This window comes from Molossus molossus, unplaced genomic scaffold, assembly GCF_014108415.1.
Source record: "Molossus molossus isolate mMolMol1 unplaced genomic scaffold, mMolMol1.p scaffold_m16_p_2, whole genome shotgun sequence".
In the NCBI taxonomy this organism is placed as follows: Eukaryota; Metazoa; Chordata; class Mammalia; order Chiroptera; family Molossidae; genus Molossus; species Molossus molossus.
In genome coordinates, this window is record NW_023425355.1 from 123,237,368 (window position 1) to 123,254,392 (window position 17,025).

The 17,025-nt window shown below is 40.5% G+C and overlaps 1 protein-coding gene across 2 annotated transcripts in view; it reads left to right on the plus strand.

Annotated features, from left to right (window-relative positions):
• The window catches only part of DMD (dystrophin), a 2,326,146-nt gene that overhangs the window by 1,720,625 nt on the left and 588,496 nt on the right, over positions 1-17,025 (plus strand). Inside the window, exon 54 of one of the 2 annotated variants that reach the window (XM_036270045.1) lies at positions 12,904-13,058. In XM_036270045.1, the coding sequence (XP_036125938.1) occupies positions 12,904-13,058 (155 nt within the window). Of the gene's footprint in view, positions 1-12,903; positions 13,059-17,025 lie in introns of those variants that run through there. The other variant, XM_036270042.1, reaches the window with a different exon arrangement.

Genomic DNA, 17,025 nt, shown 5'->3' on the forward strand with positions numbered 1-17,025 from the left:
CTAAAAATTAATAAAAAATATTTTAATAAAAAAAAAGAAAGAAAAACTTGAACCATAGGAGAGCATAGAGGAGACCCAAAGAGAGGGGACAAGAAAAGCTGGAGCCTCAAGAATAGAGTAGTCAATAGCACCAGTAGCTGCAAATACATCAAGTAAATGAGAACCTATAACTTTCCACAGGTATTGGCCGTCGGTGACTGAATCAGTTAACTGTTTTCCCAAAAATCCTGCATAACTAACAACTTCAAATTGAGTTTTCAGCTTGGCTGGGGTGGCACTGCTTCAGCCTGCAGGTTGATTGGGGTGGCTCTTCTCCACGTGTCACTCATTCTTCTTCAGGGATAAGCAGGCTAGCCCAGTGCATGGTTGTCTCCTGGTGATAGCAAAGGTATAGAAGGACTGGCTCCACTGGAGGAGCACATTTCAAACCTATGCTTATGTCTCTTCTTTTAAGATATCATTAGGATTAGGGAAAGCAAATCATGTGGCCGAGCTCATTGTCAAGGGCAAGGAAGCAAACTGCCTTTTATAGCAGGATATTCAAAGCGATGTAGCAAAGGGCATGGGTATAGGGTGGGGTAAAGAATTGAGGCTAATACAAGTGTCCACCAGTAGATGAATGGATAAAAAAGCTGTGGTACATATACACAATGGAGTACTATGCAGCGGTAAGAAAGAAAGATCTCTTATCCTTTGAGACGACATGGAGGGACCTGGAAAGTATTATCCTAAGTGAAAGAAGCCAAGCAGAAAAAGACAAATACCACATGATCTCACTTATATACGGAATATAATGAACATAACAGTCTGAGGAATACAGTAGACCCAGAAACATGGAAGTAGGGCACAGACTGACATTCCTCAGAAGAGCGGGTGGGGGTGGGTGGGAAGAGATAAACCACAGAACTTATATGCATGTATGCATGACCAATGGACATAGACAACTAAGCCGGGGACGAGGCGGAGGTGGGGTGGGGGGTGCCAATGGGGTAAAAAGGTAAAATATCTGTAACAAAAAAATAAATAAAAATTTCATAAAAAAAAAGAAAAAAAAGAATTGAGGCTAATAATCCAATTTGCCATGGTGGCTTCCATCAGAGAAGTATAAGTGGCATGGTGATAGCAGAACCTGATTTGGGTGAATTATAGAGTAGCAGAAATGTAATCAAGTTGACATAATGAGTGAATAGTTGTCTTCTAAGGAACAAAACTGTGAAGAGAAAGAAAATGATGAAAAGCATATTTTGTTGGTATTTCATGATGGGAAGAGGCTTGTATTTATTTAGTTTTCAGTTTTTTTAATCCTCATCAGAGGATATTTTTCTATTTATCTTCAGAGATAGTGGAAGAGAGGGAGGGAGGGGGGGGGAGAGAGAGAGAGAGAGAGAGAGAAACATCGATGTGAGAGAGACACATCTACTGGTTGCCATTTGCACGACCCCGAGCAGGGCTGGGGATGAACTGCAACCTAGGTAGGTGACCTTGGCTGGAATCGAACATGTGACTTCTTGGTCCACGGGCTGATGCTCTAACCGCTGAGCCAAACCATCCACGACAAGAGGCTTGTATTTAAAGGCTGTGGGAAAAGACTTTGCAAAGAGACAAGAGGTTGAAATGACACAAAGAGAGAAGTAGTACATGAAAGGGAGGATCCCGAATAGATGAGTGTCCAGATGTAAGAATCAGCTTCCCATAGCAAGAGTCACCTCTTCCTCTGGGATTGGAGAGAAGGATACAAGATGTAAAGTGTGATGTTTTGCAAAATGCATACTTCATAAAATGTTGATACTTTATGACACGGAGGCGCAGAGAGGATAATTAACTTTCCCTTTTGTCACATAACTAGTATGTCGAACTTCTCCTATGTGATTGTTGGTCGGGTCATTTGCTATGAGATTTATTTCAGTTTGTATCATCTGGATCTAGTCTAGAAACAATACTAGATATTTCAAACAGAGGAAACTGAATACAGATGACTGGTTCCATGGCTAATGATGAAACTGAGAAGCCCAGTAGGAGATAGGGAGGCAACCTGGAATTTACCACAATCAGGACGTTGTTATGTCTCAAGGGCTGGAGGGCCAACGAATGGTAGCAAATCCCAGAACCCATAGCCATCTGGTGCTACCTTGACCACTGTGGGAGCTTCACAGCAGATACTGAAACTTCAGAGCGAGAATTCGTCCAGTGGGAAATGGAGACACAAAGAAGACACAGCCCTCATAGAAAGAGAGGGCCTGTCACTGGCCAAATCCACTTAGAAACCAGCTAGCAAGGAATCCTGGGAAATTCTGATTCTTAAAGTGGTTAGTCCCTCTGCAGTACTGAGTAGAGTAGCAGATGGGCAGAGAAGGGATCTAAGAACAAATAAGCTCTTAGCTATTAGCTCACAGTGCTAAATTTTTGTGTGTGAATCTCTTAGAACATGTATGAAAAGTGAAAGAAACCCAATATTTAGACCTTTTTGTTCGTAAATATATTAAGCCCTGGCCAGTTTGGCTCAGTGGTTAGAGCATCGGCCCATGGACCAATGAGTCTCAGGTTTGATTCCGGTCAAGGGCACGAACCTTAGTTGCAGTTTGATCCCGGTCATGTGGGAGGTAACTTGTCGATGCGTCTCTCTCACATTGATGTCTCTCTCTCTCTCCCCCTTTCCCTCCCTCCCTCCCTCCCTCCATCTTCCTCCTACTCTATCTGAAGATAAATGGAAAAATATCCTTGGGTGAGCATTAAAATTATATATATATATATATAAAGATTCTGTTTTATAATGTTCCAAGCAATTTGATTTTTACCTCATGACAAACCTGAGGCATAAGCAGAATAAGTAGCCCCATTGTATTTTGCAGACAACAGAACTGGAACTTAAAAGGTTAATGACTTTCTTAAGGTCAAACTGCAACACCAGTGGCTGAGCGAGACTCGCTGGGAAGATGCCTTTTCATGACTCTGCATTCCCTTTCAGGAAGCGCCTTTGAATCACAATTATTCAAAAATTTTAGAATCTATTTAACCTGGAGCAAAAGTTAATTTCACTTGCAGGTGAATATCCCAAAACATATTTTATAAGAAAACGTAAACAATACTCAACCTTCCATTTTTAATTATAAGTCTATGTACTCACATGTAGCTTCTGAATTAAAGAGAGCCTTTTAGAGCTTCCATGTCATAGACAATGTCTGTGAAGCCATAAGTCCTTTGCTCTGCATTCAGCAGAGGCTCACCCTGGGGTGAATGTATGTGGTTCATTTAAAATAGTAGTAGTAGCCCGGCCGGTGTGGCTCAGTGGTTGAGCATCAACCCATACACCAAGAGGTCACCGGTTCGATTCTAGGTCAGGGCATATGCCCAGGTTGTGGGCCTGATCCTCAGTGGAGGGCATGCAGGAGGCAGCTAGTCGATGTTCTCTCTCACTGATGTTTCTATCTCTCTCTCCCTCTCCCTTCTTCTGTCTCTAAAACTCAATAAAGATAAAAAAATAATAATAATAAAATAAAATAGCAGTAGTAGTACTGTTACCGGAAAGGGGGCCTGGCCTTAGTGGGTCTACCTGGGGCTTGGCCAGTACTGTATGGGTTCTTGACTTCCTGCAAGAAAAATTTCACAACTTGAGTCCAGGAGAATTTTGGGGGATGTTTAGTAAAGCTGGGGACAGTGAAACAAGGAAGGGCTGGGGAAATGAGCCTAGGCTGGGCTGCTTTGGCTCACTAAGAAGTCAGAGAAAGGGGGCCTTGGGGACAAGCCCAGGGTTTGCTGGGATGAACTGCCACTGCCTATTGCATTTCATATAATAATGTGTTTTTTTTTTCTTTTTTATCCTCACCCGAGGACATTTCTCCATTTTTTGTTCAGATAGAGTGGGAGGGAGAGAGAGGAAGAGAGAGAGAAAGAAACATTGATGTGAAAGGGACATATCGAGTGGCTGCCACCCGTTCGTCCCCAACCAGGGCTGGGGACAAATCGCAACCGAGGTACGTGCCCTTGACGGTAATCAAACCCACGAGTCATTGGTCCGAGAGTCGATGCTCTAACCCCTGAGCCAAACTGGCCAGAGGGGGATGACTCATTCTAAACCCTTACAATGCCAAGCACTGTTTTAAACCCTTAGGATTCACAGGTGTAGTGTGGACATCCTGACTCTAATGGGGTCTTAGTCTCCACTCACAAATCCCACAAATCACTGTCTTAATCACTCTCGCTTATATCGATCCTCTTTTCCTCTGCAGATAGATGCATGTCACATTGAAATATTAAGCATTCACTCTCCTCCAGTTGTTATCAGAAAGGGGACCTGACCCTGAGCGGGTCTGCCTAGGGCTGGGACAGTACTGTGTGGGTTCTTGACTTCCTGCAGGAAAAAATTCACAACCTGAGTCCAGGTGAATTTTTGGGGATGTTTAGTAAAGCTGGGGACAGTGAAACAAGGAAGGGCTGGGGAAATGAGCCTAGGCTGGGCTGCTTTGGCTCACTAAGAAGTCAGAGAAAGGGGGGCCTTGGGGACAGGCTCAGGGGGGTTGCCTGGGATGAACTGCCACTGCCCATTGCTGCCCTGGTTGAAAGCCTCCTGGGGTCCCTGAGAGTCTAGGAGATGCATGCCTGCAGGGGGAGCGAAGGAGGAGTAGGAGTGCCCCTGGGGAGGAGAGCACACCCTGGGTCCTTTGTCTTGAGGCTTTTCTTTCTCCCTTGCAGGTGGAAATCTCAGGGGAGGTCCCAGGGGAGGGTTTCAGCAGAATAGTCATCAGTGTTCTAGGTGTGCTCCTTTAAGGTCGTGGTCCTTACTGATTGGTCAGTGTCAGGGCACAGGGTCATTAGTCATTGCAGCTGGTATTGGTGTTGTCCACCTGATTTTGCTGCTTTTCTGGGTCTGGAGCTGAAATACAACTGAGGCCTAGATGTTATTTCTAGGGAAGTGACCTTCTGTCTCCGCTGTAAATTGCTGTGTGAGTTTGTTCAGTTGTCTGTCTCACTTTCCCTGTTCTACTTGTCCTGGCTTGCTGGGCTGTCTCAGTAGTACTAGAGCAGTAGTAGTAATTGTAGTTGTAGTAATGATGATGATAATATCTAATATTTATTTAATGCTTTGAATATGCCAGGTGCCATCCTAAGTGTTTTCCCTGGATTTTCTAAATGAATCCTTATACTAATCTTTCAAGGTAAATACTATGAATATATCCTTTTAGCAAAGGAGGAAACTGAGGCACAGAGAGAATTAACTTTCCCATTTGTCACATAACTAGTCAGCTATTAAGCCAGGATTCAAACCTAGCAGACTCATTCTGTTGCCTAGACTTTTAATGTCTTTGTCTTCCTCCATTGTTTTCTCCCATATAGGGTCAATATCCCTAGATTGAATTTTTACAAATTAAAAAATGAGAGATTATTAACATTAAAACTGAAATGTTTTTGCCCTGGCTGGTATGTTCAGTGGTTAAAGTGTCAACCCACTCACAGAAGGGTTTCGGGTTTGATTTCCAGCCAATGGCACTTACCTGGGCTGCAGGTTTGATCACTGGCCCAGGTCGGACCATGTACAGGAGGCAACCAATCAGTGTGTCTTTCTCACATGTTTCTCTCTCTCTCTCTCTCTCTCTCTCTCTCTCTCTCTCTCTCTCTCTCCCCCTCCCTCCCTTCCTTCCACTCTCTCTAAAAAAAATCAATGGAAAAAAATATCCTCGGGTGAGGATTAACAACAAGAAAAAATCTGAAAAATTTTAATACTCAAAATTCTTGAAATTAATTCAGGTTGTCCCATAGCCCACTATCACTTTTATGCCTAAACTACTATGTATAAATACCAAGCACATACTGCAGCAGCAGCATTTTAGCTTTGAATATGAAATATTTCTTTCCTGATTGGTGCCACAATCTTTTGGGGATTTAGCATTTTATATTCTTCATAGAAAACACACACACACACACACACAGAAATAATCTTTTTCATAGGCTAGTGCTTACAGTATTTTAAATTTCTTCACACAACAGGATCACCACACAAACAATTCCGTGTAGTGTATACCCTTGTGAATGGAATTCCGAAATAAAGACAGCATGTGAATTCTATTGTATTTTTGAATTTATACTCCTATGGTCTGGAGTCATCCCAGTAGTAAATATCACAGTAGTAAGCAAAGCTTGATCAAGGTCATTGTTAGTGTGCATGACACTTGGTTAAAGCCCAGTGTGGTCACCAGATTACCCTACAGTGGTTCTCAACCTGTTGGTCACAACCCCTTTGGGGGTCGAATGATCCTTTCACAGGGGTCACCTAAGACATGACAGTAGCAAAATTACAGTTATGAAGTAGCAACAAAAATAATTTTATGGTTAGGGGTCACACCAACATGAACTGTATTAAAGGGTCGCAGGAGTAGGAAGGTTGAGAACCACTGCTTAGGAGGAAGGAAAGCCAGTCTGTTCTGGTGAAATGTCTTAAAGAAAGGAAAAGGAAGGCTGCCATTGACAACCTTTGAGTTCAGATAAGGGCCTTAGCCCTGTCAGTGTTAGCCAAGGTCAGTGGATTTTTTTTTTCTTTTTAATCCCATATTCTTGCAAAACCTAGCCAGCGCCCTGGCCGGTTTGGTTCAGTGGTTAGAGCATTGGCCCGCGGACCAGAGAGTCCCGGGTTTGGTTCCCGCTAAGGGCACGTACCTCGGATGCAATTTGTCCCCAGCCCAGTTGGGGTTGTGTCGGTGGCAGCCACTCGATGTGTTTCTCTCACATCCATGTTTCTCTCTCTCTCTTCCTCCCTCTCTCCCTCCCACTCTATTTGAAGATAAATGCAAAAAAAAAAAAAAGTCCTCGGGTGAGGATAAAAAAACAAACAAAAAACCTAGGCAGTATTCAGAGCGTTAGCAATCACTCAAGATTTTCCTAGGTATAAAAATCTAAATTTCAGTGTGAATACAAATTTGGAGAAAACGATATTGCACATTTTTTTGCCTTTCATCTGTTAAAATCCATGAAAAACCTCTGGATTGAAACCAAGCCACACTTTCTTACTACTTGTTTACTATGAAGTTTCAACTTAACTTTAGCTTGCTATTTCCTTCAGTTCTTTGGCAAATTCTAGCCTACTTTTTTTTATTCCTCACCTGAGGATATTTTTCTACTTATTATCAGATAGAGTGGGAGGGAGGGAGACAGAGAGACAGAAAGAAACATCGACGTGATAGAATCACATCGACTGGTTGCCTCCCGCACGACCTGACCAGGGCCGGGGACGAACCACAACTGAGGCACCTGCCCCTGACCGGAATCGAACCTGCGACTCATGGGTCCTCGGGCCAGCACTCTAACCATTGAGCCAAACTGTCCAGGGCAAATTCTAGCATACTTTTAAACTTACACTTTTAGGTGTGTTTTATGATCTGTAGATTAGAACCAAAGAGTATATACCCTCTTATGTCGAGACTTCAAATAGCAACCAATAAGTGAGGGGTTGCTTCCAAGAGTATTTATCTTTCCTAGATAAAAATAAATGATTATAATTATTTGTTAAATTTTTCATTTATAGTTCATATTCCTGCGCTGATGTTAATTCATAATAAGTATTTCATTAACAGTTGCATCCTTTTTTTTTTTTTTTTATCCTCACCGAGGATATTTTTCCATTTTTTTGTACAGATAGAGTGGGAGGGAGAGAGAGAGAAAGAAACATCGACGTGAAGGGACACATCGAGTGGCTGCCACCTGCACGACCAACCAGGGCCGGGGACAAACTGCAACCGAAGTACGTGCCCTTAGCGGGAACCGAACCCGGGTCTCTCCGGACCGCAGGCCGACGCTCTAACCGCTGAGCCAAACTGGCCAGGGCTAACAGTTGCGTCCTTTTTAAAAAGGAATTACCTCGCGAAAAGGGAACCAACTCATTGGTTTAAGTTTTGTGGATTCACATGCTACCAATTAGAGATTTAATAGATGATGGATAATGAACTCTTTTTTTTTTTTAATCCTCACCTGAGGACATTTTTAAATTCATCTTCAGATAGAGAGGGAGAGAGAGAGTGAGGAAGAGAGAAACATCGATGTGAGAGAGACACTTCAACTGGTTGCCACCCGCACAACACCCATTGGGGCCAGGGACAAACTGCAACTGAAGTATGTGCCCTTATCGGGAACAGAACCCAAGTCTCTCTGGTCCATGGGCTGATGCTCTAACTGGTGAGTCAAACCGGCCAGGGCAATTAAATCTTTTAAAATGCAAATACTGCCCTGGCCAGTTATAGCATTGGCCTGCGGACCAGGCTCTATCACATTGATGTTTCTCTCTGTCTCTCTCTCACTCCCTCCCATTCTATCTGATAATAAGTAGAAAAATATCCTCGGGTGAAGAATAAAAAAAAGAATTAAAAATGCAAGTACCATCCTCTGGATAATAAGGACCAATTGGTCTTTTTATATCTTAGTATACATTACTTTTAACACTGTCGGTTTAACTTAAGTGAAGAGGGGAAGGGAAGGAGAGGTAATTTTGTACCGTTAGAAAAACAAAATTCAACCTCGTATATTTGAAAATCTCATTGGCTTCATGAAGTGATTTATGAATCAGGCAGCTTCCCGTCTAGCAACTAAAAGGGCACTTGGAGTTGTACAAACTGGAAGATTTTTATAGGAAGAAAAGTGAGTCAAGGGAGATACTGACAAAAGAAAAGAAAGGATTATTTGTAGAACAGGGCATCTTCTTGGGGAGAAAAGGGAACAGGCAAGTGTTTTTATCATGCAGATTGCCTCTTCTTTCTATGAGGGGGATGATGGAGAGGGCCCTCATGACAGATTACCTCTTTGGTGATGACCAAAAAATTCCAGACAGTTGATGAAGATTATACTTCTGGGAGAGGAAAAATACAGCAATTAGGTCAGGTATTACTACATCTAGATTTGATAGCATGGGCTTTAGCACAAGTGACGCCATTTTAGGCCTGTGGTTTTCTCTTTAACATTACCTTAGATAATTTCTAGAAAGGGGAATCTCTAAGGGCATGTGGTTCACTTCAGAAAGGCTTTTGCAAAGCATGAAGATTTGAAAAGTGGAAAATAGGATCTGTAGAGCTTGATACAAGGAATATATAAAGAAAGGCAAGCATTCCAAAAGGATACATTTTAATTGCTTTGTAGGGCAGCAACTATACTCTGCCTTCAAAATTCTTTTTGCTTTCATAGCAAAATTTAGTGATACTGGCTTTAGCTGCTCAGTATTAGTTTGGTTATCTGGGTCTATTTATTATATGCAATAAATGCAATTATTTTGTTTGTTTCTAGAATAACATGTTCTATTTAATGCCAGATTATATAGAGATTATACATTTTCAAGGAATAGGAGTCCACCTAAAGATACTGATACTGTGCTAAAAGCACTAGTATTTGATTTTTATTACTATGTAAATCTCATAGTAATATAAAAGAACAATTATTAAAGCAGAAAGTATTACTTTTTAGATACATCAATTATTTTCAATTTCCTCTGTTGCCCTTCTAGCTCATGAGTATATATTCTTACAGATTTAAGAAATACAGTGTAGCCCTGGCCGGTTTAGCTCAGTGGTTAAAGTGTTGACCCGTGGTCCAGAGAGTCCCGGCTTCAGTTCCCGCTAAGGGCACGTACCTCGGTTGCAGTTTGTCCCCGGCCCTGGTTGGGGTCGTGTGGGTGGCAACCAGTCGATGTGTCTCTCTCACATCGATGTTTCTCGCTCTCTTCCTCACTCTCTCCCTCCTGCTCTATATGAAGATAAATGCAGAAATGTCTTCAGGTGAGGATTAAAAAAAAAAAAAAGAAATATAGTATAGATAGAAATTATATTCTGTTTTTTACTTATAATTTCTGTACACATTTACTGCAGAGGAGAGCACTGGGTTGATGTGTTATGTTATTTTAATGTCTTCTCATTAAGTATTGAAATCATTTATTTTTTTCTATCTTAGTTAATAAAGATCTGTATTCCTACAATGTATTTATTTCTCTTTTAATATTTGATTACAGTAAAATAACAAAAGTGAGATTAGTGGGTAAATGAGAGTGAGGGTTTGTTTTTGTTTTGTTTTTTATCCTCACCAGAGGACATTTTTGGATTTATCTTCAGATCGAGAGTGAGGAAGAGAGAGAGAGAGAGAGACAGAGAGAGAAACATCAACATGAGAAAGACACATTGACTGGCTGCCACTCACACGACCCCAACAGGGGGCCAGGGACAAACTGCAACTGAGGTACCCACCCTTAGCAGGAACCCAACCCAGGACTCTCTGGTCCGTGGGCCGATGCTCTCACCGCTGAGCCAAACTGGCCAGGGCGGGAGTGAGGGTTTTTATGGGACTTGGTATCTATTGACAAATTGCCCTGATAGATCCTCTTCTCAGCAGTAGTTCATGAATGTGCTTGTTTTACCAGCCTCTCTAGCTTTGGATTTTATTTTTTATTAATTTAATTGATATCAAATTGTGCCATCTTGATTTAATATTCTATTATTTTGTCTTTTGAAAGTATATTTTTTGAGTATTTACAGTAAAAAAGAAGTTTATTAGTGGAATAGGACAGAGAGAAGTCTATTCCATAGGCAGAGCCACCCCTCCTAGTAGGATTTACTTCTTTTACTGAGACTCATTTAATAGAGAGGTAGGACATTCAGTAAGGGGGAGGAATATTCAGGATTTTTCTGGGAAAGGGGTGGAGACTTCTGGGAAGAGCCCAGGCAGCCATGGTGTGCCCTTATATGGGCTTTCCATTTCCGATCATGGAAGTACAGGGTGTGTTGTTTAGCATGCCAATGTATTACAATGAGCAGATTATGAGGCTAAGGGTTACCACAAGGTGAATTTAGTCCCCATGTTGGATAGAGCTGGTCTTGCTGATTCTAAGCCATAAGTCTGTTGGGGATTGGCCTTTTTCTTTTTTCATAAAACCTTTTTATTCTCTCTTGCTTGAATTGACTGTTCCTATTCCTTTGTCCATTTATCAATGGCTTAACCCAGCATGTTGGATTTAATATAACTATCTTAGCAACTAATATTATCTTAATGCTTAAAAGTCTTCTCCATGCACTCGCAGCAATGCTTAATAGAAATTTGGGGTTAAGATGCTTCCAGATAAATTTTTCATTGATTTATTTCTTTCTTTGATGTATGATATTTCAAGTGATGACATACTTAGTTTGATAATACTAAATTGCCAAAGACAGAGAAGAAAACATAGGTCATTTGGTTTAGCAAAATTCTTATATTTGCAATTTTATACTAATTTTAAAGTAGGATATATATATATATATATATATATATATAATTTTATCCTCACCCGAGGACATTTTTCCATTTTTTTGTTCAGGTAGACTAGGAGGGGGAGAGAGGAACAGAGAGAGAGAGAGAAACATCGATGTGAAAGGAACACATCGAGTGGCTGCCACCCGCACAACCAACCAGGGCCGGGGACAAACCGCAACCGAGGTACGTGCCCTTAGTGGGAACCGAACCCGGGTCTCTCAGGACTGCAGGCCGACGCTCCAACCGCTGAGCCAAACCAGCCAGGGCAAAGTAGGATATATTTTTATTTTATTTTATTTTATTTATTTATTTATTTTTATCCTCACCCAAGGACATTTTTCCATTTTTTTGTTCAGATAGAGTGGGAGGGAGAGAGAGAGAGACAGACAGACAGACAGACAGACAGACAGAGAGACATCGACGTGAAAGGGACACATCAAGTGGTTGCCACTGGCACGACCCAACCAGGGCCGGGGACAAACTGCAACCGAGGTACATGCCCTTAGCGGGAACCGAACCCGGGTCTCTCTGGACCAAAGGCTGATGCTCTAACCACTGAGAAAACTGGCCAAGGCTAAAGTAGAATATATTTTTAAAGTATTATGAATAAACTAATTCTTCAAAAAAGTTTATAACTAGAATAACAGCACTGTTCCTTTGATGTTCAGTGTTTTCTATATGCAGCTTTAGTTGAATGCCAGTAGATGGCACTAATTACATAAACAATTCAACAAGTTAATGAAGAGGAAAAGAAATACATGAAGTATTTTTTTTTTTTTTGTCTCTTCAAAGTCACATAGTCAACAGTTATATAGGAGCTTATTTTTATAGTTTTTTTGTTCTCCTCCCCTGACAAAAGCAATTAAATTCCGTTTATTTTCAATTAATTGCTACTAAACTGAAATACCTGTTACTGGTTCTTACTCAGCATGCTGCATTTGAAACGTTTTATTGTGAAAAAATGGGTTAGCTTATACTGTCATGATGGACTAAACCACATGATAGATTAAAAGCAGTCATGTAGACATGCTCTGACTTGAGGATACAAAAGCTACTTAGGAAGCATTTTAAGGTTTAATCTTTAAACAATTTTGTACTAGGTTTTTTATTAGATTTATTGAAATGACATTGGCTCATACAATTATATAGGTTTCAAGTATACAGTTTTATATACACAATGGAATACTACTCAGCCATAAGAAAGGATATAATACTTCCATTTGCAACAACATGGATTTGCCTTGAAAATATCATGCTAAGTGAAATAAATCAGAAAAAGCCAAGAACGATATGATTTTACTCAGGTGGGATATAAAACTGAAAGTAAATGAATAAACAAGAAAAACAAACAAATGAACAAAACCACAAAAACACAAAAAACAGTATGGTGGTTACCGGGGGATGGTGTAGTAGTAAAGGGTAAAGGGGGATCAAATATTTGGTGAGGGAAGATTTGACTTTGAGTGGTGGACACACGATATAATACACAGATGATGTATCATAAGGTTTTTTTTTTAAATCTTTATAACAAGCATGCGTTATAAATGTGTTATAATTTGAAAAATGTAATAGATAATTTTTAGGACAAAAAAGAAACTCCAATTAGAGATTTCAGAGAATACTGACATCCATTCTTTTTCCCATATGCACCTATAGCAGTTGGCCAAAGACATCCGCCAATGGAAGATAAATGTAGATGTGGCAAATGACTTGGCACTGAAACTTCTCCGGGATTATTCTGCAGACGATACCAGAAAAGTACACATGATAACAGAGAACATCAATGCCTCTTGGGCAAGCATTCAGAAAAGGTATGAGCTACCTTATTCCTAAAACTATTGTTGGCTATAATGATGTCGTGGTCATGCTGGGTGGACAATGCAGATTTGTTTTTCCAGTCTTGCTAAACCAGGCTTGGGAGGATCTAAGATGACAAATCTAATGAAACCCATGGGTTTTCCTAAATCCTCTTATTTTAAAGATGAAGGACCTGGTGAAATTACATGATTTTCCCACAGTCACAAAGGTAGTGACATAATCAAGAGATTACACAAGACCAAAATACTGACTTATAGCTAAAAGAACCATTTATCAGTCTGCTTTGAGATTTTACCCAAAGAAATATTGCTCTATTCCATCATGGCACATGCTGCCCCAACCTTAATCTGACAAGGAAGTCTCTTTGGACTTATAGCTGTTCATAGTGCCATCGTTGTATTTCACCCCATACACCTAATGGAAAAATCCATGTAGTGTAACATGACTCATAACTTAATTTTTTTATTACATATCTTTGGAAATTAACAAATCTTAGGGACATCATCTTCTCAAACTAGGTCCTGTCTCTTTAGCCACTCTCTTAACTCCTTCTGTTTTTCTTTCATTAATATTTACCCTAATTATAAATAAAAACATGGATTATGTTACTAATTGTTCAATGTTTGTTCTTCACATTAGTCTGAGCATATAAGCTGCATTTCTTATTTGACAGATCCTGACCCAAGTGATATAATAGGGCATTGGTAAATATTTGTTGAATGATGACTCTCTTTGCCTAATGAAGTGCTACCTTGTTCATGCTATGATAACTGAAGGATTATTGAGTACTCATTTTTAGTTCCATCAGAAAATAGGGGCAAAAATAGTACCTAAACAATGATGAGGGAGACCACAGTGAAAGGTAAATGAGTTCCAGATAATGACATGAATTACTGAAGAAGTCAGTCTGGTGACGTTTCATAAGAAGAAAAGGCCACCATCGAGGAAATTTAAAAAACAGATTTTGAACTAAGAGCGTAAACTTAGGAGTAATGACCCATCAATACATGGAAATTAAGAGACCAAGTAAATCTTGAAATTGAGTTAGAGATTGAAGAATGAAAATTGACTAAAGATGCTTATTGGGGAATAAAGGACCTCTAGTCCTGAAATCCAGACTATGGGTACTCCCATGACCATGAAAAAAAGATTTAACCTGCAGTTGGGGAGTTATATTTGTAGCTCTATCAAAAGGACTCTGGTGGAGAGAGGACCTCCTCTCAGTGACAGTGTTTGGACTTTCTGTTTCCAATACAGATCTGGTATCAGTTTATTCAATTAAATAAAGGCCTGGTAGGCACAGAAAGACATTCGCATGCAATCGATAAGTATCACAGAGTCAATAGATCTCAATGGGAAATACCTGCTTTTCAAAGAGAAGCCTCTTTGGAAAAGCAAATTAAGATCAGAAATTAATTTGGTGGATTTAGGGAATGTAAACTAAGAAGGGACTAAAACGTTAAGCTTGTCCATGGTACAAAACAAGCACTTCAGGAGAGGTCTATCTTATTGGCTCACTCTTTCTGGCAGAACCCTCTCTCCACATTCTCATGCTCATTGAATCTCCAAGCACTTCTTTCAGTTCAGTTCTTTTGGTTACTTTATTAAGGTCTTTGGATTGCTGAGAAGAAGGACTTCCAGTTTCAAATTTTTGACTTGGTTTCTAAAAAGCTACCACCTAAGGAAGGTATAAAGTTACTTCTCTCATGAGAAAAGTAAAATGGAACATTAGAAGCCAAATTACATTTTTCGCTGGTCCATACAGAATCTAGTTTGCCCAGTTAAGTTCGACTCATGCTTCTAAAGTTCTTTCCCATTCCTTTCTCTCATCTACTCTGAAAATTCATCCACTTGTGTAGTTTCAGTCTGCTAATAATTATCCCTTTATAGCATTTGCAGCTGAGAATGATCTTTTGAATTTCAGACCTGCATATTCTACTGATTTCTTTCCATTTTAATGTCCTTCAGAAACTTTAAACTGAATAGACCCAACACTGAACTCATCTTTGCCCCTCTTTCAACCTTTGTCTCTAAATGCTACCTACTTCTCTTCGAATGACCCCGCTCCAGTGAACATTACCACAAGCCATTCAGTTGTCCAAGTCAGAAGCTCATGCTTGACTCTTCCTTCATAACTGCAATAGCTAAGCAATTACAAAGCTGTTTACTGGCTAAATAGCTTTCAAATCAAGTCCCTTCTCTTCATCCCTACTTCTCAACCATCATGTCTTGCCTGAATGACATCATTCACATAACTGGCATCCCTCCTTCTAGTCTTCCTACTTCCCATCCATTCTCTACACAGAATACAAGATCATCTTTCTAAATACAGTATATTCATGTCATTCACCTTCCTCCCACTTTTAAAGGCTCTGGTGGTTTATCCATTATTATTTCAAGACAGTTCACACTCCTTTAAATAAGTTCAAGGTGTTGCATGATTTGGCCTTTCCTTAAAACTCCAACCTAATTTTCTGTGCTCCTTCCATCCCCCCTTCCCCATCTCTTATAATTAAGTAACATGGAGGTATTTCATTTCCTCATAGCCATGTTTTGTCTTCTCAGTTACCAAATGACCAGGTCTCAGTGTAAATGCCATTTCCCCCAGGAAGCCTTCTCTGACTACCAACTCTAAAGCCCATGCTCTTTGGGCCCCCTATTATAGTGCTTATCTCACTGTACAGGAGCTAAGTATTTGCTGCTCTTACTCTCCTATGAGAATGTGGGCTCTGTGAGAGTATGCACATTGGCTGCTTACCCACCATATTGCCTAGTGCTTAACTTGGCACATAGTAACTACCCCAAAAACATTTTTTAAACTTTTTATTTATTGATTTTAGACAGAAAGGAATGGAGAGGGAGAGAGAGAGAGCCATCGATGAGAGAGAACATCGATTGGCTGCCTCCTGCATGCCCCCCAGGGGATCGGGCTCAGAACCTGGGCATGTGCCCTGACTGGGAATTGAACTGGCAACCTCATGGTGCATGGGTCGATGCTCAACCACTGAGCCACACAAGCCAAACCCCACAACATGTTTCTAATTAAATAAGTAAATGAGCAATCAAAAAAAATGAACTAACTACAAGAGTTTTGATGTGCCAGTAACTCAACATAGAGGAAAAATGTTATCTGTTAGGATGGCCCCCAGTTTTAACTAACAGAAAACCAAGTTCTGTAGGTTGTTTAATAGAGGTCTGTTTGTCTCACTTAATGAGAAGTTCAGAGATAGGCAGATTGATGGCTCAGTGGCTCAGCAGTGTGGCATTTTCCTCAGAACATATGCATCCCAGCCAGAAGAAGAAGGGAAAGAGCAATGGCTTTCCCAGGAACTTTAGGGCCAGAACTATGTCACAAAGCCACCTCTAGTTCCCAGGAATTGAGGTAGAGCCATCCAATGTAGAATGTCTGCCAAAGGGCATGGAAACAATACACTGATAGACTGGCATGCTGTAGCTGGACAGTATTGTTTCCTGGAGAGAACCCCTCAAAGCTTTGAGTAAATACAGTATATTCATGTACAGTATATTCACATAGGATTGCAGTAGTAAATGGGCCATTGAGGTTTAATGGTTTTTCTGAGAGGTCATGAGAGCTGTATTCCTTATTAGCTAATGATAACTTTACATTAGAAGTTCACATTGTATGTATGCTGTGTGGGTCAACTGCACATATTAAACTTGGCTACAGCTCAGCTGGTGTGGCTCAGTAGTTGAGCATTGACCCATGCACCAAGAGGTTGCTGGTTCGATTCCTGGTCAGGGCACATGCCTGGGTTGCAGGCTCAATCCTCAGTAAGGTGCATGCAGGAGTCAGCTGACCGATGTTTTCTATCGATGTTCCTATCTCTCTCTCCCTCTCCCTTCCTCTCTCTCTAAAATCAATTAAAAAAAAAAAAAAAAAACTTGACTACAGCTTCTCTTATTTTACATTCTTATAGATCTTATACTAGATAGATAAAG